General features: G+C 41.1%; 1 protein-coding gene across 1 annotated transcript; it reads right to left on the bottom strand.

Annotated features, from left to right (window-relative positions):
• Positions 1-14,372: 14,372 nt before the first annotated feature.
• Positions 14,373-22,757, bottom strand: LOC120057031 (ras-related protein Rab-24-like). The gene is made up of 9 exons (XM_039005392.1): positions 22,368-22,757; positions 21,646-21,821; positions 21,458-21,526; positions 21,187-21,265; positions 19,746-19,813; positions 16,577-16,676; positions 16,398-16,448; positions 16,213-16,272; positions 14,373-16,059 (listed from the first exon to the last, which is right to left on the bottom strand). Exons 2-9 carry the CDS (start codon positions 21,757-21,759, stop codon positions 15,995-15,997), a joined length of 606 nt encoding a protein of 201 aa, XP_038861320.1. The 5' UTR covers positions 21,760-21,821; positions 22,368-22,757; the 3' UTR covers positions 14,373-15,994.
• Between the last annotated feature and the right edge of the window lie 213 nt (positions 22,758-22,970).

Raw genomic sequence — 22,970 nt, 5'->3', positions numbered from 1 at the left:
TGGGGCCTCCGCTGTGCCCACGACATCAAGAAGGTAATACATGTCAACTATAGAGTAAATTAAGTAGAGATCAATGTGCCGCCATGAAACTGTATCCCCTGGGGCTAAAACTATTTTCAAAAAGCTATGGAATTGAAAGGGGACTTTGATTCTTCTGCAATCCCGACAGATTTCAGTCCCAGCAGACTTTTTTTCTAGAAAATGTGCACAATCTTTTGGCTGTTCAAGAAATCATAGATTTAATTTCTTACCGGTACGGGACCCCCCCAAGTATACTACAAAAATTACAGGGTAGCCTACTCTGCTGACACTGACAAACAGATCAATAAATACGATATTGTCTGATTCATATAATCGGCCTACGAAAAGGGGAGACACAAATACAATATGACGTCCATCTAACCTGGAGGAGGAAATTATTGTCCAAAAACAAACAAAAGGAACACTGACCCAATGATAAAGACAGTGAATATGCACACTCACCAAGGATATGGCTGATGTTCTCCGCTGGTGCCAATAAGATAGGCTTCTGTTCGATCAATTAAGTTAAGAATTTTGATAACTAAAAGACAGATTGGTGTCTTTTCATTGTTATCTCTACACAGCAATAGCCATTTGCTTTCCAAACAGCTTTTACGCGATTGTATTTAAAATAAAGTGCGATATGCCTGGCTGGCTGGGTCTCTGCTTTTCACTGACAGTCGCAACTCAACAATCTATTTGGTATTTGCAGCACGCGCTGCACAAATTGCGGGCCCTTCCGACTGTAGGCCATGCGATTTAAAACAATCCACAGCTTTTATTTTTAAGAAGTTAATGATCCTCTGTGGCCAAATCATGCTTTCTGTTGTAGTAGCCTATGTTGAATAATTTTATTTATTTCTGTATAGACAAGAGTAAGCTAATTAGGTTATATAATGTTGTCAATTTAATTACATATACTTTAGGGAAAACTTAGTTTCCCTTAGCCTTATGGACACGCCCCCTATCCATTTTAATGTGGCATAAACACAAGCAATAATGATTTTTTTCATCTGATTGTCAAACAATCACTTAACAAAGGTGCTCCTGTAGGCTACCCGCGCACATTAAAACTTGAAACATTTGTAATTTCAGCATCCAAACCCCAACAGTGCACTGTGCACCTGAAATTTGATGAATGGAAAGAGACATCTGTTACAAAACACCTACAGTACATGTATTGTAATGACATTCTGCGATTGTCATTAGGCCTACGCTTGTAGCCTGAATTGATGTATCCACTGTTGTCCACGCGCGCCTTGGTCTCGGCTACTCATCTCTGCCTTGACAAAATGTAAGTGTTCTCCTCGAACCACAACGCAATTTGGAGCGTATACAGTCAATTCGCTAATTTTTCTTGCAGCTGACATTCAGTAATGTTAAGTAATGACGTGATTGACTATATTTTTTTGGGCATGTTGTATTAATTGTGATCGGCTCACGTTTTACCAGCACAGTGTACCCCCACAATTTATTTTGCCGGGACGCCGTACTGGTCTGTACCGCCTTACTTTCATACCTGATGATTAATATTAGAATGAGTGTTCCACCGTATCTCTCCTGCTGACTGTCATGGTTGTGTGTTCTCAGGGGGAGTTTGTGAATGAGTACGTAGGAGAGGTGATCGATGAGGAGGAGTGTCGGGCCAGGATCAAACACGCCCAGGATAACGACATCTGTAACTTCTACATGCTGACTCTGGACAAGGTAGGGTTCAGGAGTCAGGACTTAAAGGTCTAATGCAGCTGTTTTTATCTCAATATCAAATCATTTCTGGGTAACAATTTAGTACCTTACTGTGATTGTTTTCAATTAAAATGGTCAAAAGCAAACAAAAATAGCTTCTTAGCAAAGGGCAATTTCTCAAGCAAGAATTTTTCTAGGACTGTCTGGGAGTGTTTTGAGCGTAGAGAGGAAGCTGTTGGCAGAGAGGTTTGGAACTCTCTTTCTTATTGGTATATTAACTAATTTACCACCAGGTGATGTCAGCATACTATGGAACGCCGTTTGGGTCTTTGCGTGTCAAAAAAGATACACGTCAAATAACACAATTCTATTATAGAATGTTGTGTGTGCTGAATTTGCACGTGCAAGCCAAGTGCCCCCACTACTAACAGTAGCACTGTCAAAGCTGATCAAAAAAAGTCTGTAAACAAGCACACACCGGCCACGAACGATGTGTTTACAATAGTGCGTTGGTAACAAGCCATTATTTGTTTGACCTCTACTTCTGGGGTAGCTAGTTAGCTTTAGCTTGGTACCTAGCTAGCACCAATACAACCAGCCTGAAATCGATGACCAGTAGAAACTGCAGTCATTTTCATTATTCTTAGCAATGATTTAGGAATCCTTGTGAGTAAGTATTAGCTAGGTTGCCACTTGTTCACCTATTGAAATTGAACTTCAGTTCATGAAAATAAATAGCTAGCCAACTACTTAACCCTGTTGCCCAAAGCTAACGTTATAAGCACCCAGCTAGCTTCATCTGGCTAGTGAGGCTCAACCGGACCGGGTTATGTGTTTTGAAGCTAGCCACAATAAGGATTAGGCACAATAGTGAAATTTGCGGTTTGCCTTCAAAATAAAAGTACCCCTTTGAAAGTGATGCAGAAGGTTACAATTGGTGGAATCATGCCATATTTAGACTAGATAATGTTAAACAAGGTTGGAATGTGAAGCAATGAAATGGGGTATCAGTCTACTCGGTGACACCCACAGAACACAACTGTGAAGAGTTACGCAAATATTAGCGTTGTAGCTCTTATCGCGGGACTGTGACTGTGTGAAATCACCTCCCCAGTCAGCTTATTGTGTGTATTGACATTCATATTTTACTGTACAGCTTTACCCAAGGATTGGGGATCAATGAAATGGGGTATCAGTGTACTCAATAACCAAGATATTTTTCCCAACGCCCTCCTCAGAGTTATCAGACTCCAAAACATCCACACAGTATTGTTTTTCTTTTGGAATAATGTTCAATACACATAGTAGGTTGACAATAAATGTGGCTCAATTCAGTTGTTTCAGAGTCCCGCAATAAGAGCTACAACGGTAATGTTCTCTGGGTGTCACTGAGTAGACTGATACCCCATGTCATTGATCCACAATTCATAGGTAAGGCTGTACAGTGAAATAAGTATGCCCCCAATACAATTCTAAATTCTAATACATTCAGTGTGATTTCAACATATTTTTGTCAAATTAACAAATTATCGGCTTTTGTTGATTTTGTATAACAACGTTCCAACCTCGTTTATTATGATCTATTCAATTATGGCATAATTCTACTATTTGTATTCATTTGCATCACTGTCAATGACATACTTTTATTTTGAAGGCTAACTGCAAAGTCAACTATTGTGGCTAATCCTTATTGGGGCTAGCTTCTCATAGATGGGTCCGACCACCATTAATCAAATAAGAACTGTCTTATACATTAGGGTTATTTTAGATGATGACACCAAGCTATATAGTTAGCTAGCTAACGATAGCTACTGAAACAGATTATGTTGTTTTGCTATGTTTTTGGGGAAGAACATTGTTTGCATCCATCAGCTAGCTAGCTTTTTTTATGACCAGTACTGTAGGTGCGAGAGACAACCTTACCAGCATCATAGCATACGTATCGATGAATCGTTGTGACATATGAAATATGAGTGATAGCGTAATTTCCATGGAAATTAACTTACTAAATATGATAGGCTAAAGTTGTGGCTCCGAAATTGACTGGAAATAAATATTGAAAACACATTTATTTGTGTCTGCCTGCAAATTGCACAGTGCTATCAAATATATGCCAGATTATTTCAAAACGGTTATCTTTGTTTTGTAGGCTATTTGCCATCTATTGTATTAAAAGCACCTCTGTTGCAATATTCACAAACTCTAATACCCTCATTCTTGCTGATTGACTAGTTTCAGTAGCCTACATATCTTCTCTTTTGTTGGGCGTGTGAAATCAAGTGTGCCTGTATGGGTGGTCTCAATTAAATAGCATGTAGACTATACTATATGGGTGGAGAAGCACAGCATAGCCCTGTCTAAGCCGGGGGAGGAGAGGGGGGTTTCTACTAAACTACATTATATGGAATTATTTGAAAAGGTTATACCAAGGATCATTTAGCTATTTGATTTAGAATTTTAAGACGCCTTGAGGTATCACAGAATATATATAAAAAAATGATTTGATGAAAAAAATGTTTGGCCTTACTGCTATTAGCCCATACAAATGCATTGAATAACAGATTCACTACATGGAACAACAGAAATCTAAAGGAAGTTTGTTCTGAAGTGTCTGTCCCATATCTGAGAGATATAAGAAAGATCAAATCAAATCAAATTTTATTGGTCACATACACATGGTTAGCAGATGTTAATGTGAGTGTAGCGAAATGTTTGTGCTTCTAGTTCCGATAGTGCAGTAATATCTAACAAGTAATCTAACAATTCCCCAAAAATGACCTAATACACCCAAATCTAAAGGGGTGAATGAGAATATGTACATATAAGTATATGGATGAGCGATGGCTGTGCGGCATATGCAAGGTGCAATAGCTGGTAAAAAATACAGTATATACATGTGATATGAGTAATGTAAGATATATAAACATTATTAAAGTGCCATTATTTAAAGTGGCATTGTTTAAAGTGACTAGTGATCCATTTATTCACGTGTCCAGTGATTGGGTCTCAATGTAGGCAGCAGCATCTCTGAGTTTAGTGATTGCTGTTTAACAGTCTGATGGCCTTGAGATATAAGCTGTTTTTCAGTCTCTCGGTCCCAGCTTTGATGCACCTGTACTGACCTCGTCTTCTGGATGATAGCGGTGTGAACAGGCAGTGGCTCTGGTGGTTGTTGTCCTTAATGATCTTTTTGGCCTTCTTGTGACATCGGGTGCTGTAGGTGTCATGGAGGGCAGGTAGTTTGCCCCCGATGATGCGTTGTGCAAACCGCACCACCCTCTGGAGAGCCTTGCGGTTGTGGGCAGTGCAGTTGCCGTACCAGGCTGTGATACAGCACAACAGGATGCTCTCAATTTTGCATCTATAAAAGTTTGTCAGGGTTTTGGGTGACAAGCCAAATTTCTTCAGCCTCCTGAGGTTGAAGAGGCGCTGTTGCGCCTCTTCGGGATGTCTCATGGTTTGATAAACACAGCTCTAGCTCTGTCACCTTTCACCGCAGATGCGGAAGTTCGACATTGGCGGATGCGGTAGATTGAGACGCATTCAATGCAAAAAACATATCTCTAGCTTAAACTGACAGATTTCTATTGACATTGACTGGAAATAAATATTGATAACACGTGTATTTTACTCTGACTGGGCCACTCCAGAAGGAGTATTTTCTTCTGTTAAAGCCATTCTGTTGTTGATTTACCTCTGTGTTTTGAGTCGTTGACCTGTTGCATCACCCAACTTCTGTTGAGCTTCAATTGGTGGACAGATAGCCTTACATTCTCCTGCAAAATGTCTTAAACTGGGAATTCATTTTTCCGTCGATGATAGCAAGCTGTCCAGGCTAGAGGTCGACCGATTAATCAGAATGGCCGATTAATTAGGGACGATTTCAAGTTTTCATAACAATCGGAAATCGGTAATGTTGGACGCCGATTTTGCAGATTTCTTCTTTTTTTTTTTTTTTTACCCTTTATTTAACTAGGCAAGTCAGTTCTTCACATTCTTATTTTCAATGACGGCCTAGGAACAGTGGGTTAACTGCCTTGTTCAGGGGCAGAATGACAGATTTTTACCTTGTCAGCTCAGGGATTCAATCTTGCAACCATACGGTTAACTAGTCCAACGCTCTAACCACCTGCCTCACGAGGAGCCTGTCTGTTACGCGAATGCAGTAAGAAGCCAAGGTAAGTTGCTAGCTAGCATTAAACTTATCTTATAAAAAACAATCAATCAATCAATCATAATCACTAGTTATAACTACACATGGTTGATGATATTACTAGTTTATCTAGCGTGTCCTGCGCTGCATATAATCGATGCAGTGTGCATTCGCGAAAAAGGACTGTCGTTGCTCCAACATGTACCTAACCATAAACATCAATGCCTTTCTTAAAATCAATACACAGAAGTATATATTTTTAAACCTGCATATTTAGCTAAAAGAAATCCAGGTTAGCAGGCAATATTAACCAGGTGAAATTGTGTCACTTTTCTTGCGTTCATTGCACGCAGAGTCAGAGTTGAGTATATGCAACAGTTTGGGCCGCCTGGCTCATTGCGAACTAATTTGCCAGAATTTATCGAAGGTTGTGCAATGTAACAGGAATATTTAGACTTATGGATGCCACCCGTTAGATAAAATATGGAACGTTTTGTTTTCGAGATGATAGTTTCCGGATTCGACCATATTAATGACCTAAGGCTCGTATTTCTGTGTGTTATTATGTTATAATTAAGTCTATGATTTGATAGAGCAGTCTGACTGAGCGATGGTAAGCACCAGCAGGCTCATAAGCATTCATTCAAACAGCACTTTCGTGCGTTTTGCCAGCAGCTCTTCGCAATGCTTCAAGCATTGCGCTGTTTATGACTTCAAGCCTATCAACTCCCGAGATTAGGCTGGTGTAACCGATGTGAAATGGCTAGCTAGTTAGCGGGGTGCGCGCTAATAGCGTTTCAAACGTCACTCGCTCTGAGACTTGGAGTAGTTGTTCCCCTTGCTCTGCATGGGTAACTCTGCTTCGAGGGTGGCTGTTGTCGATGTGTTCCTGGTTCGAGCCCAGGTAGCGGCGAGGAGAGGGATGGAAGCTATACTGTTACACTGGCAATACTAAAGTGCCTATAAGAACATCCAATAGTCAAAGGTATATGAAATACAAATCGTATAGAGAGAAATAGTCCTATAATAACTACAACCTAAAACTTCTTACCTGGGAATATTGAAGACTCATGTTAAAAGGAACCACCAGCTTTCATATGTTCTCATGTTCTGAGCAAGGAACTTAAACATTAGCTTTCTTACATGGCACATATTGCACTTCTACTTTCTTCTCCAACACTTTGTTTTTGCATTATTTAAACCAAATTGAACATGTTTCATTATTTATTTGAGGCTAAATTGATTTTATTGATGTATTATATTAAGTTAAAATAAGTGTTCATTCAGTATTGTTGTAATTGTCATTATTACAAATACATTTAAAAATCGGCCGATTAATCGGCATCGGCTTTTTAGGTCCTCCAATAATCGGTATCGGTATTGCCGTTGAAAAATCATAATCGGTCGACCTCTAGTCCAGGCCCTGAGGCAGCAAAGCAGCTCCAAACCATGATGCTCCCTTCACCATACTTTACAGTTGGGATGAGGTTTTGGTGTTGGTGTGCTGTGCTGTGCCTTCCTCCACGGATAGTGTTGTGCGTTCCTTCCAAACAACTCAACTTTAGTTTCATCTGTCCACAGAATATTTTGCCAGTAGCGCTGTGGAACATCCAGATGCTCTTTTGCGAACTTCAGACATGCAGCAATGTTTTTTTTGGACAGCAGTGGCTTCTTCCGTGGTGTCCTCCCATAAACACCATTCTTGTTTAGTGTTTTACGTATCGTAGACTCGTCAACAGAGATTTTAGCATGTTCCAGAGATTTCTTTAAGCCTTTAGCTGACACTCTAGGATTCTTCTTAACCTCATTGAGAATTCTGCAGGACGACCACTCCTAGGGAGTAGCAACAGTGCTGAACTTTCTCCATTTATAGACAATTTGTCTTACATTGGACTGATGAACATCAAGGCATCAATGAACATCAATGAACATCAAGACATCAATGAACATCAAGACATCAATGAACATCAAGATACTTTTGTAACCATTTTCAGCTTTATGCAAGTCAACAATTCTTAATATTGCGTCTTCTGAGATCTCTTGTTCGAGGCATAGTTCACATCAGTCAATGCTTCTTGTGAATAGCAAACTCAAATTTTGTGAGTGTTTTTTATAGGGCAGGGCAGCTCTAACCAACATCTCCAATTTCGTCTCAATGATTGTACTCCAGGTTAGCTGACTCCTGACTCCAGTTAGCTTTTGGAGAAGTCATTAGGCTAGGAGTTCACATACTTTTTCCAACCTACAATGTTTAAATGATGTGTTCAATATAGACAAGAAAAATACAATACTTTGTGTGTTATTTGTTTAAGCAGACTGTGTTTGTCTGTTGTTGTGACTTAGAGGAAGATCAGATCTCATTTTATGACCAATTTATGCAGAAATCCAGATAATTCCAAAGGGTTCCCATACATTTTATTGCCACTGTATTTCTTAGGTTATTTTTGCACATTTTGATCTCAACTAGGTTGGCAAAATTGCTGGGACCAGGGCTGCAAAGCAAGCCAGTCACAAACACCTAAAATAACATTACGGGACTGCAGTCAGGTTCGGGACCAGTTCTTGCGGGACGGGTTGGGAGTCAGAAAATAAGTCAAAAGTCTCTTGGCATGAAGTTTTCTCTGTAATCTTATGACCTTTAACTATGATTTATGTTACTAGCTACAGGAAGTTGTCATGGGTTATTAAAGCTGCAATATGTAACTTTTTAGATGATCTGACAAATTTCACATAGAAATGTGAGTTATAGATCTCTCATTCTCATTGAAAGCAAGTCGTAGAAGCAGTAGATTTCTATGCTTCCCGTTCTGATGTTTCATTTTTGCGTGTTGTACTTTCGGGTTTGTACACAAGCTTCAAACAGCTTAAAAGACAATATTTTTGGTTATGGAAAATATATTTCACAGCGGTTTAGATGGTACAATGATTTTCTACACAATGACTGCTTGTTTTGCCACATAAACTGAAATTAGGCAAACTATTAGATTTTTGCAACCAGGAAATGGCAGAGCGATTTCTGCATATTGCATCTTTAATGCTATTGGTTGTTATTAGTTATTATCACTACTATTGACCATTCTTGTTTTCTTGTTTTAAGAGGATTCTCTTGGTTTTCTATATTTCACCTCAGAAAATTGCATCTGCTTTGCATGGTAATACAAAGACACCCAAGCAGACTTGATGTTTGAACAGTGTTGTTAATTTCGGTGTGTTTGTCAGGATCGGATCATCGACGCTGGTCCGAAGGGGAATCAGGCCCGCTTCATGAACCACAGCTGCCAGCCCAACTGTGAGACCCAGAAGTGGACGGTGAATGGAGATACACGTGTGGGGCTCTTCGCTCTCATAGACATCCCTGCAGGTGAGCGGAGATTTGGCATGAGGAGTTTGTGCTATGTTAAAGCTTTGACTTTTGGCAACACTTTTCATTACATAGGCATTACAGGAGAAATATAAGAGCATTGAACTAGTTAAAGAAGAAAAGGAAGTTGCATAATATTCACCAGGACAGAGTAGTCCATAGGCAGTATATTTACAGTACTAGTCTATTATAAGGTAATTATATAGGTAAATCTATCAGCAGTTCATGTCCATCTCTGCATCACTTGTTGTGTATACTGGTTTATATCTGTCCTCTATGGGTCATTCTGCCTGTCTCCAGGCACAGAGCTGACGTTCAACTACAATCTGGAGTGTCTGGCCAATGGGAAGACTGTGTGTAAATGTGGAGCTCCAAACTGCAGCGGCTTCCTAGGAGTCCGGCCAAAGGTGAGAGGAGACACTGGAACGAGATGTTGTTATTGGGTTTGATAACATGATCCACAGAATGAATAAGATACATGGGATAGTAGAATGAGATAGTAGAAACAATATTAATTGCTATTTTAAAATCTCTTTCCACAAATCCAAGGGCACTTGATACAGTAGTCAAAATATTAGTAATGTCAAGGGGAATGAGATATTTGATTGACAGGGGCATCATCAGTTTGGGTGTCTGTGTCTCTATTAACAGCCTGACTCTTCATCCTTCCCCAGAACAACCCTCCAGCAGACGACAAGGGCCGCAAGCTGAAGAAAAAGGTCCAGGCTAAACGGAAGAACAAGATGGAGGTGACCAAGGAGAGGGAGGACGAGTGCTTCAGTTGTGGGGACGGGGGACAGATTGTGTCCTGTAAGAGACCAGGCTGTCCCAAGGTCTACCACGCAGACTGTCTCAACCTCACAAAAAGGCCTGCAGGTCAGTGGCCCAGTTCGGTTCCTGTCAGAGGACATTTTTGAGTAGTTATCATAGCTTGTAGTGGTTTGTTCTATTTCCTCACTGTTACTGTAGGATTGTGTGATTGTAGAATTATATACATGACGTATTTCGTGCATTTTCACTGTTTGATGTCTGTCAGATCACTGGTTAGCAGTCTCAGTGTGCTGATTACTTCTCTGTTACTGTTGATGCAGGGCTGTGTCTGACTGCTTCTGTCTGATATACTGCGTCTGACTGCCTTTTCTGTGCTGCAGGTCGGTGGGAGTGCCCGTGGCACCAGTGTGACCTGTGTGGTAAGGAGGCGGCCTCCTTCTGTGAGATGTGTCCCAGCTCTTACTGCACACTGCACCGCGACGGCATGCTCTTCATCTCCAAACTGGACGGACGGCTGTCCTGCAGCGAACACGACCCCTGTGGACCAGACCCCCTGGAGCCAGGGGAGATCAGGGAGTACCTACCCGACACTGGGGCTCTCTCAACAGGCCCGGGGGCTGGTATTGTACCCCCTCCTGCTGCTGCTGTGGCTGGTGCTGCTGCTACTACAAGGGGGACAGGGGACCCCCAACCTAGCCCTGGCCCTGAGTCTTTCCCCCCTCTCCCCATCTCTTGCCCCATCTCTGGCCCCTTCTCTGGCCCCATCAGCACCCCTCTACCCAGCTCGAAGGCCCTCGATAGCTCTCACCTATTCCTTCCCCAATACTCACCCATCTCTTCCTACGGAGATGAGAAGGAAGAAATTGAGGATCCTTTTGGTGATGAAGAGGGGGATGGAGAGGGGATTGAGGGAGAGTTGGAGGATGGAGAGATGGAAGGCTTAAAGTTGAAAGATGAAGAGGAGGAGAAAGAAGAAGAGGAGGGAGAGGGAGAAGAAGAGGAGGGTGAGGAAGAAGAGGAGTAAAGACCAATGTCCTTTTTCAACAACTCTGCATCCTGGCTAATCATTCATGGGGGGGTGGGGAGAAGAGCTACCTGCTTGTTCTTGAGGGTGGGACTGTGCTCAGCATCATGTAGATTCACTCATCTTTGTATATAAGGATCCATGTACAGATGATTTATAGATCTGTGAATTTGAACACCGCCTTGTTCAGACAGACCCCTGAGAAATAGCAGGATGAAACAATGTGGCCTGGAGCTGGAGTGTCGAAATGGAGTAGGAGGGAGTTTCCTTTGGACACTGATTTATGGTCAATTTTCACCCTAATAGTCCCAGTTAGGGTTTGTGATAGGTATACTGATCCTAGATCTGTGCCTAAGGGCACAATGGGTATGATAGTAACTCTAGTCATATAGATAGGTCCATTTGAATCTCTTCTTTGTTCGTTGTCATAGTTGTTGGTTTGTGGTTTTAATAACATGTTTACATTTCTGCACCTCCTCTTGGAGAACACGGCAACTAATGTATCTGAAGCTTCACCTTTATCAAAGGGGAGACTGAAGAGAGGAGGAGCAGTACTGTCAAAGGCACAGAAATCCCCTCATGAGAAAGTAGCCTATGGTGTGTTAGATGGGCCTGTCAAGCTGGTTCTCTCTGTAGCAACTCTCCTACATGGCACAAATGAGTAATGCTGTGAAATTAGTGCGTCAGCAATGGAAATTATTAGTCACACAATCAGTCATTTCAACCTTGTCATTGGTGTACAGTCTATATCCATACCTATTTGATGATGATGAATCTATCGTCTCTGCTGGCATCTGCCTTACCACACCAAATGATACAGACACCTAGACAATACACATGAAATCAAATGGCTTAGTTAGTAAATGTGGGTAGTACATCAAGGTGATATTGATATTGAACATGCCTATATCCTAATCCATGACTGCACTTTGCGTTTTCCCTTAACCCTGGCATTGCATTGCCGATAGCTCCTCTGTACTGATATCTATTTGGGGTGCAGTTGGCTGTACTGTAGGTCTTTGAACACAACTGAAATCTGATTGAGTGGTCAACTAACGTAAATTCAATGTGAAATCAACCAAAAATGTCACCATGTCATTGGGTTTAGGTTAAAAGTTGCTGACTTTTTGAAAATCCAATCAGTTTCCACGTTGATTCAACGTCATCACATTTCATTTTTTGGGTTGAAATGACGTGGAAACAACATTGATTCAAGCAGTTTTTGCCCAGTGGGAAGCTTCCTTACTAGCTTTCCCTTCAAACTGAACTAAACCTTCAATGTGAAAGTGCCAGAGTGTACTCAGCAGTTGAGTAAGCTACTTGACTTAACCTTGACGACAGCTAGCTCACTTGTGTGTATTATATTCTCTATGACATATTTATATTGACTTTTATAACGCACAAATGAAGATGGGACTGACTTCTAGTAGTGACATTGCTGTATGTCACTTTATATAATCCATACTTTCTGTTTGCTCGGCTATACTCCTTGCCATTAGTTTAGCACTAAAAAGTACACTGGTCCACTCCCCTGCTAAAATGCTTTCACTACAGTATTTGTCTCAGCTATGTGTTTTCTCCCTCTTGAAGCTTGTCTCTACATCACTCTTTGTTGTGTCAGTTTTTCTTCTCTGCTTATGCCTTTCCAATTGAGTCAATCAGTGTTGGGGTTTTTGTGAAGTTGATTCTAGAGGGCCAGAGAACAGAATGAAGTGGATTTGCCACTTTCCAGTTATGGAATGTTGTGTTTCCATTTCTGAAGCTTATAACACACCTTTACTCCAAATCTGCACAATACGCACTATTTTTACTGCTTAATGTCTCCCAATTTTGTCACTTTAGTCATGTCGAAGTATCTCTAGCAGCCTTTATCTATTAAAACTTAGCTGGCTTAGTTTTAGATGAGGCCCATGAAAAGATATGTGCAATTTCTTATATTTTAATAGAAAACCAACCTGTTTTTTAATGACTTGAAAAATTGGTAAAACAGTTCCAAGGGTCCCTTCTTGTCCATATACTGTACTGTAAAGGTTGCCATGGTGCCCCCTGCTGTTGTTCCGATATACAGATACAGGCACCCACCGTCATGGCCAAAGTAAATATTTATCTGACTTGAACATATTTATAGCACTAAAACGCCTACGAATTTTAACAACACAGATAGATTTAACTGATCTGTTGGAAGAGTATTTGTACATTTTAGATTGGCCTAGCCTGTCCTTCCAAAATCTTATATAAGATGTATATACATTTTGTATATGAAAGCTATATATGATGAATGATTAAAAAACAAGAGCTAATAATGAGTCTAGAGCCAGTGGATATCATGCGTTCTCTGGTCTCAGCTTTGTCATCAACCATTCCCACAAACAGGATCACTTCAACTTTGATACATATTTGTTGTTTACGGTTGAGTTTCTGTCAACAGACGTGGTTAATAACACTTTATATTGATGTAACAGTATCACAGTAATCAAACAGATAATAGTAGGCTATGAAAGCATACAGTATGAGGAGGTCGAGGATCATTTCTGGTCACGACATGAGCTGGGAATCGGAAGAGTCGGGAGATTGAAGGCTCAACTATCACTACAGTACCTTTGGGACTTGATATGATAATGAGCTGTATATCTTTTTGCTTTAATATATTCCGTTTCTACATTGTCAGTTACCCCTCCCTCCTCTTTGGAGGGTTCTTTGATGTGGCACAAAGAAGAGTTGGGAGGCTGTAAAATGTTTTTATGCATACCTACGTATGTAACAAAGCTGGACATTGTTTTTCTACTGCTGTTTTTGTTGTTGCCGTCATGCTTCTTAGCTTCTGACTCTCTTCCCTCTCTGCCTTATTAAGCCTTGTGTAATTCATCTGTTCAAATTGTAACTGTTGAAGAATTCAATAATATCCTGCTGCCTTGTGAGGATATTGAAATGTGCTGGAGTCCTTTGTACATAATAAAGAAAAAAATGTAAGTTGCAATTACATCTGTTTTTCTTCAACTCTGTTTTTGGCATTTTGATTTGGGCCAGAGGTTTGATTGTTACCTTTCCCGACTGAATAATCAAGTTCGTAGGCATATTACTGTAATAACAGTTCACGATTGCATTGAGCAGGGGTAGATTTGTTACCATAATCCACTATAGACATGCTTATGATATAGCAACTGGCTTTAACACATCCATAGCTCAGTGTACTATAAGCCTTGCTAATAACTAAACTGACCACTGTGCTAACCACTGTTTCACTTCACATACTGTACGATAAAGGGAAGGAAAACAATGGTGAATGCAGCAGTCAGTCTGGTTGACCAGGCTAATGTAGTGTAGGTGTCACACAGACACTAACACAGACAGACTTGCAGAAATCTAGTCTTTATTTTTTCAATTTACAACACGCTACAAAACAGTCCACACAATGAATGATCATATCAGCCGACTCTCTGTGGACCTGTAATAGTGTTGGGACTATATGCATGTTATAATATCTACAAGGCCTCAGATAGACATGGGACTGCAAACAACCTCTTGCTTTGTGCCTGTGCCCCTTGCACCTTGTAATAACAGTCCTGTAAACCATTCATAAAAATGAGCTATGTGAACTAGTCCTCTTTCTCAGGCACCAGGTCTGCGTCCGTGGGGAGTGGCACCATAGAAGGTGCTGTGTGTGTGTAAGCAATAACACATTTGATGAAGTGTATGTACACTTGAATGGAGCCTTCTATACACAGCTAATGATGGATATGTGATTCATGCCTGTGGGCCCATTGCTGCTGCTTACTACTAGTACCCTACAGGCACAACTTCAGTGGGACTGAGATAAACCCTCAGAGAGGTTTCAGAATTTTCTTTCAATTATCTTTGTACTCAAATGCAATAATAGCTCTAACTAAGCTACATTTTCACACACATTGGTAAAATCAAGTAAAAATCTGCCATTGGCGAGACTGTCTCAAAAGGTCAAAGGTTTCTTGAAAAGTGTAAACAGTAACAATACATTCACAGAAAATTGCAACTTCTCATTGTGTGGAGTAACGACAATGGTCAGCCACGGTGATGAGGCGTCCGTAACATTGAAATAGTGACTTGATGGAGATTACATTGAACATTAGTTAAAGAAACCCTACATACAGCTATGTTTGAGTATATATATATATATAAATAAATAAGCCATTTAGCAGACAGTTTTATCCAAAGTGACTTACAGTAAGGCATTCATATATTTTACGTATGGGTGGCCTAGGGAATCAAACCCTCAACCCTGGCGGTGTAAGCGCCATGCTCTACCAACTGACTTACAGAGGACCACATAAGCTATATCTTGTACTTTTAGCCATGGCGACATAACTATCATATTACATTTACCCACAAGCTTTTTCCTGTGTTGGTGCAATCTTTCTAGTTGCATTCCATACTTTCAACTGTATCAGAACTTATGACGCTAAGAAAAACATATTAGATGACCATAAATGTGCAGGTACATAGTTTGGCAAGTACATTTCACCATGAAGAGTAGACAATGAAAACAGTGTTCACAGAATGCTTATTCAAATCAAGTCATTAAGAAGCACACTCACTCAAGGCATGATGAAGTGATGAAGGCCATTTGTGTCATCAGCATAATTCATTTATATAAGGTGGGTTGATAGACACTGAGGAAATCAATGTTTTTTTTGTTTTTTTTTAAGTGGGGTTGAGGTGCTAGTTCCTTGTATGGTTCATTCAGATATCGCCCTTGGCAGGTCCTTTGTCATGGGAGAGGGGTCGCGTCCAACTATTGTGAGGACTCCTTTAAATGCAGTGAGCATGTAATCGCCTATGGGACAACGGAAAAAAGCTACCAAGAAAAACCAGCAACACTGTTTGGACTCCTCTCTTTCTTTCTCTGTTTTAAATGGACAGGCTCCAGATGGGATGTGTAGCATCCATCTGGCATTTTCAGGTTGGTTTTACGGCAAGTGATCGCTGTCCATCCAGTAAAGGCTCAACTGTGACAGCAGGAATAGAGAAAAGAGTCCTTCTTCTGACCCAAGTCAATACCGGTCTCTTCTGTAAAGAGAAAGCAGAGAATTGTCAATCAGACCCATTCAGGAATGCATTAACTCGCTACAGTGGAGATTAAATTGACAACTCATGCTAGTAATACTACCATTGCAGACAAAATGTGCACTGACAGCTAAGCTATTGGAGCCAAAGTCTCACCGGTCAAGAATTGAAAGGAGATGCTGTTGTAGTCCTCTGCAACCTTTTGGAACAGCTCATCTGGAATGTGGTTAAAAGACAGTATGAGTCTACATCTGCATTTTTGGAAATGTTGTCTTATGAGAATGGGTTATAAATAAGGTTACACTATATTTGAAATTAACTGACCATGAGGTGTCACTTACCCACGTTGTTTCCTGTTTTACTGGATGTTTCAAAATGTTTAGCCCCAATCTCTGTAGATGAGAATGGGGAAAAACACTAAACATGAGCAGCCAGTCCTTATACTAATCAAGAGGATGTCTGGTCAAACACTCAGACTACATTAAGTAGCAGTTAGTGATGATTATCATTAGCAATTTACCATCAGCAAAGTCCTGAACGTCATGGTAGTCTACTTTCCGCAGGCCCCGGTCACTCTCAATGAGGTCAATCTTTGTGCCACACAGGTATATCTTGCAGTGCTTCAATTGAGATCATAGAAAAACAATTGAATCTGTGTCATTGTGGGCAGTTACATACATAGGATAACATGCTCTCATCGGACAGTTTATTAGGTACACCATCTCATTCACAGATCGCTCCTAAAGACAGTGCGTTACGTGGCCATGACTTCCTATATAAAGCAGGCAGACATGCATTGAGGCATTCAGTTACTGTTGGATTGAACGTTAGAATGGGCAAAACAGGTGACCTAAGCGACTTCGAGCGTGTTATGATCGTCGGTGCCAGGAGCGCCGGATCAGGTATCTAAGAAACGGCCACCCTCCTGGGATTTTCACGCACAACAGTGTCTAAGGTTTACCGAGAATGGTGCGACAAAACATCCAGTGAGTGTCAATCCTGTGGGCGAAAACAGCTCGTTGATGAGAGAGGTCGAAGGAGAACGGCAAGAATTGTGTACGCCAGGGATCATCAACTAGATTCAGCTCCGTGCTGATTTTTTCTTGAGGGGATGGTTGGGTGGCCGGAACATAATTACAAATGATTTCTAGACTGCAAATTGACCGCAAGAATCCCAAATAGATATAATATTTAACTAAAACAATAATTTCAAACCTTGCTTACATTTGTATATGATCACGTCTCCAGTATGAATAGAAGTACTTGGGAACAGATTTCCCAATCTAAAATCGCTTGGAGCTGATTTCCTGGTGTTTTTACAGTTTATCTCCAACAGAAAACTTGGGGGGCCAAATAAAACCACGGGCATGCCAAACTCAGCCCGCGAGCTGCCAGTTGGGGGACCCTGGTGTAAGCTAACAGGAAGGCCACAAACAGGCAAATAATGGTGCAGTACAACAGTGGTGTGCAGAACGGCATCTCGGAATGCAAAACTCGTCAATCCTTTTCACGGATGGGCTATTGCAGCAGATGACAACAGCGGGTTCCACTCCTATCACTATGAACAAGAAGCGGCTCCAGTGGGCCCGCGATCACCAACACTGGACAATTGAGGAGTGGAAAAACATTGTCTGGAACATGACAGCGAGTTCAGTTTACTTGAGTGGCCTGGTCAGTCCCCAGACCTCAACCCAATATGAGATGGAACGGGCTATTCACAACATGAATGTACTGCCCTCCAATCTGCAGCAACTGCATGATGCCATCGCGTCAGCATGGACCAACATCCCTGTGGAATGTTTCCGTCAACTTGTAGAATTAGCTAAAGAATTTAGGCAGTTCTACATTTACATTTTAGTCATTTAGCAGACGCTCTTATCCAGAGCGACTTAGGGTAGAGTGCATACATACTTTTTCCCCGTACTGGTCCCCCGTGGGAATCGAACCCACAACCCTGGCATTGCAAGCCATAGGGACCTGGCAAAGGGGGGGTCCAACCTGGTACTAGATTGTGTACCCAATAAACTAGTACAGTGCATTAGGAAAGTATTCAGACCCCTTGACTTTTTCCACATTTTGTTACGTTACAGCCTTATTCTAAAATCGATTAAATTACCCCCTCTTAAATCTACACACAATACCCCACAAGGACAAAGAAAAAACAGGTTTTTAGAAATTAGGAAATGTATAAAAAAAATAAAAAACAGAAATATCACATTTACATAAGTATTGAGACCCTTTAACTCAGTAGTTTGTTGAAGCACCTTTGGCAGCGATTACAGCCTCAAGTCTTCTTGGGTATGACGCTACAAGCTTGGCACACCTGTATTTGGGGAGTTTCTCCAATTCTTCTCTGCAGAGCCTCTCAAGCTCTGTCAGGTTGGATGGGGAGCGTCGCTGCACAGCTATTTTCAAGTGTCTCCAGAGATGTTCGATCGGGTTCAAGTCCAGGCTCTGGCTGGGCCCCTCAAGAACATTCAGAGACTTGTCCCGAAGCCACTACTGCGTTGTCTTGGCTGTGTGTTTAGGGTCGTTGTCCTGTTGGAAGGTGAGCCTTCGCCCCAGTCTGAGGTTCTGAGCAGGTTTTCATCAAGGATCTCTCTGTACTTCGTTCCGTTCATCTTTCTCTCGATCCTGCAAGTCTCCCAGTCCCTGCCACTGAAAAACATCCCCACACCATGATGCTACCACCATCATGCTTCAACGTAGGGATGCTGCCAGGTTTCTTCTAGATGTGACGCTTGGCATTCAGGCCAAAGGGTTCAATCTTGGTTTCATCAAACCAGAGTATTTTGTTTCTCATGGTCAGAGTCCTTTAGGTGCCTTTTGGAAAACTCCAGGTGGGCTGTCATGTGCCTTTTACTGATAAGTGGCTTCCGTCTGGCCACTCTACCATAAAGGCCTGATTTGTGGAGTGCTGCAGAGATGGTTGTCCTTCTGGAAGGTTCTCCCATCTCCACAGAGGAACTCTGGAGCTCTGTCAGAGTAACCATCAGGTTCTCGTGTCACCTCCCTGACCAAGGCTCTTCTCCCCCGATTGCTGTTTGGACAGGCAACCAGCACTAGGAAGAGTCTTGGTGGTTCCAAACTTCTTCCATTTAAGAATGATGGAGGCCACTGTATTCTTGGGGACCTTCAACGCTGCAGACATATTTTGGTACCCTTCCTCAGATCTGTGCCTCGACACAATCCTGTCTCAGAGCTCTACGGACAATTCCTTTGACCTCATGGCTTGGTTTTTGCTCTGACATGCACTGTCAACTGTGGAACCTTATATAGACAGATGTGTACCTTTCGAAATCATGTCCAATCAATTAAATTTACCACAGATGGACTCCAATCAATGCTGTAGAAACATTTCTATGATGATCAATGGAAACATGATGCACCTGTGCTCAATTTCTAGTCTCATAGCAAAGGATCGGAATACTAATTTAAATAAGGCATCTTTTTTATTTTTTATAAATTTGAACACATTTCTAAAAACCTGTTTTTGCTGTGTCATTATGGGGTATTGTATGTAGATTGATGAGGGAGAAAATGTATGTAATACAGTTTAGAATAAGGCTGTAACGTAAAAAAAATAAAAAGTCAAGTCTGAATACTTTCCAAATGCACTGTATATGACAATACCCATCATACAATTCCCATTGGCAAGTGAGTTGAGTTTTTATGAAAGAGTCTGTAACCTCGTCACAGTTTTGCAGTTCCTTCACCCAGAATCTAGCTCGCTGGAAACTGCTTGTGTCCGTCAAATCTACAGGAGAAAAAGTCACACAAATTAAGTTGAATGACAACATAAAACTTAACCAAAACAGTGTATGTTTTCACAGTTATGAAAGTGTATTTGACCTAGAATATTTTGTAGTACTAATAGTAATATTGCAATGTAAATCAGCCCATAAAAACAACACTAAAAACAGAACCAGATAAAAACTAAAAGACACTTAAATGAGTCATCAACTGGGGAAATGCCTCATTGGCTATTTTCCAAACTGTAAAAAGTCCCCCAATGAGGGAAATAAGAGTGGAGGACACTCATATATGCAGAAACCTCCATTGCACTCAACAAGAATTTCTACAATTAAACATTTAGGATATAACAAAGCCATTAGTGCTTGCCAGGGACCTCACGATACGACATTATCATGATACTTAGGTGCCAATACAATATGTATAGTGATTCTCACGATTCTATATGTATTGCGATTTGATAATGCAATTTTACTGTGATTTGATGTTCCAAACATATTGCTCGACACTGAGTATACAAAACATTAAGAACACCTGCTCTTTCCATGACAGACTGACCAGGTGAATCCAGGTGAAAGCTATGAACCCTTATCGATGTCACTTATCGATGTTAAATCCACTTCAAAATCAGTGTAAATGAAGGGGAGGAGACAGGTTAAAGAAGGATTTTTAAACCTGGAGACAGACATTGATTGTGTACGTGTGCCATTCAGAGGGTGAATGGGCAAGACAAAATATTTAAGTGCCTTTGAACGGGGTATGGTAGTAGGTGCCAGACGCACCGGATTGTGTCAGGAACTGCAACACTGCTGGGTTTTTCACACTCAACAGTTTCCCATGTGTATCAAGAATGGTCCACCACCCAAAGGACATCCAGCCAACTTGATACAGCTGTGGGAAGCTTGGAGTAAACATGGGCCAGCATCCCTGTGGAACGCTTGACACCTTGATGAGTCCATGCCCTGACAAATTGAGGCTGTTCTGAGGGCAAAACGGGGACTTCAGCTCAATATTAGAAGGGTGTTCCTAATGTTTGGTATACTCAGTGTATGTCTGCTACAGCGAGACAAGAGAAAATTTGTTTTGATCAGTAAGGTAAATAAGTGCTGAAAACAGGTTCTCACTATTTAAAAAGAAGATGTAGAACAAGCTATCGGATGAAAGGAGGAGTTTTGGAGCAGGTACAGACGACTATCGCTAGCTAATGCTACCTACAGTATTGATACTTGGAGTCAAATATCGATAATAATATAGTCCAAAAATAACATTTCAATATGTAACTATAAATTCCCCCCATCACTAAACACAATAGTAGCAAAACAAAACAAAAACGTAGCGTGATATTGATAGTGTCATTCCAAGGGGATAAGAACTTACCATAGCAGACAATGGCAGCCCTGGCTCCTCTGTAGTAGATTCTACTCATAGCCTCGTAGCGCTCTGATCCAGCCGTGTCCTGGGTTGCAGAGAAGGAATCACTTATAGTCTATCCACACATAGCCTGTAGCTACCTCATATCGGGCTACAATGGATTTATTAATTAAATGATTATGCAACGATAATAATAAACCAGGCAACTCCCTACGGAGTATAAAGACTTTTTCCTTTTTCCATTTTATAAAGGATGCCAGCAGTCATCCTCACTCACCCATATTCCCAGTGTAACCACCTTGTTTCCCACCTGGATTGGTTTGGCAACGAATGCAGCCCCAATAGTCTATCGAAGAAAGAAAGATTGCAAGAAAAATATGTAGCAAGTACAATTTTGAGAACGAGTCTTCACACTAAAGCAGAGAGCTTCCCACACACCGCCCTAGGCAATCGACTGATACTCACGTTCTGGTAGGGGCCGACAAGAAAGCGGTGGTGAACATATCTCTCCACAAGGCTGGTCTTGCCCACACTCTCTTTCCCAAGCATAACAACTTTGGCATCCACACGCATGGTCATAGTGCACAGGACCAGGACAAGAAAGGAGGAGCAGGAGAGGGGTAGACCAGGATGCTGAATTACTGTGTAACAGTTGAAAGACACAAAAAATTATAATAATAACAGCAACAAGTAGATAGTATGATTAGGAAGTTGGGCACGATAAAACAGTTCCTGTATTCCTTCTACTTTGTTCATGGCATGACGGCATGACAACATGACTTCGATGCAGCATGACTTGGCAGCCACCAACAGTACCAACACCACAGAATGAGTTTGAGACACTGCACTCGAAGTTGCCACAGCAGAATTTGTCTGAAGAGAGCAGTTGGCAGGATACATTTCAAGACATGTCATGACATTTGTGGCAGATGTCAACAATTCTAAGAAGTGAACTTGAGCTAAGTTAAAATGGGCATGGGTGTGTAGCTAGCAAAATAGTTAATGCTGTCATTAGCTTAACCATCAACAAATGGTACACATAATTAGCAGACCTGAACGATTACACGAAATACAAAAGAACGTTTCGTTAGCTAGCTTCACAGTAGTATTTATTAGCTAGCTAGCCATCTAACGTTAGCTAATGATGACATGATAGCTAGCTAGCGAGCTAAAACCAAAACACTTACCTGCTTGATAAACTCAGCTAAATGTGTTCAAATTGAAGTATCAGAGCCGAGTGAGATTAACAGTATAGGTAAATGGTCGAATAGCTCTTAAAATATGAACATTTCGTTAAGAGTTAGCTAGCCAGCCGATGTTTGAGCCACTTGGTGTTGTCAGCACGTAACGTTAACGTTACATTTTAGCTAAAAACTAAAATTACAAGATACAGAAACATCCCTAACATTTATATAGTCTATGCCATTGCTATGTCATATGGCAAAGCTTACTCGACTTGAACTTCTAGACCTCATTCGTTAGCAAGTAAGTTAAATACAAAATTCCAAGAGGCTTTGTTATGAGGGAACTACTTCTTCTTTAAAGTTTTAGGGCAGACTACACCTATTGGTGTATGGCCGCCACCTACTGTACGGGGTCTTCTTTGATATTATTGCGGTCCGCCAACAAATGCTAGTAGTGCATGCCGCCACCTACTGTTTTGGCTGTATATCAGCCCAAATAAATAAAATAAAAATTAACTAAACAAAACTCAATGTACTCCTTTATTCAGATTCAACTGCCAACGCCCATCCCTACAGGCTCTGGGGCCTGACAAGGAAGAGCTGAAC

Source organism: Salvelinus namaycush, chromosome 12 (genome assembly GCF_016432855.1).
Source record: "Salvelinus namaycush isolate Seneca chromosome 12, SaNama_1.0, whole genome shotgun sequence".
Classification (NCBI taxonomy): domain Eukaryota; kingdom Metazoa; phylum Chordata; class Actinopteri; order Salmoniformes; family Salmonidae; genus Salvelinus; species Salvelinus namaycush.
This window is presented reverse-complemented; position numbering and strand designations above follow the sequence as displayed.

What these genes read in the sequence shown, in the direction of transcription:
- LOC120057031 (XM_039005392.1), bottom strand. Translation starts at nt 21,759, where the DNA reads ATGACCATGCGTGTGGATGCCAAAGTTGTTATGCTTGGGAAAGAGAGT. An exon ending in CGTTCAGGACTTTGCTGATG is followed by an intron (nt 16,449 to 16,576) that starts GTAAATTGCTAA and finishes TCTCATCTACAG; the next exon opens with AGATTGGGGCTAAACATTTT. An exon ending in CTCCTTTCAATTCTTGACCG is followed by an intron (nt 16,060 to 16,212) that starts GTGAGACTTTGG and finishes TTCTCTTTACAG; the next exon opens with AAGAGACCGGTATTGACTTG.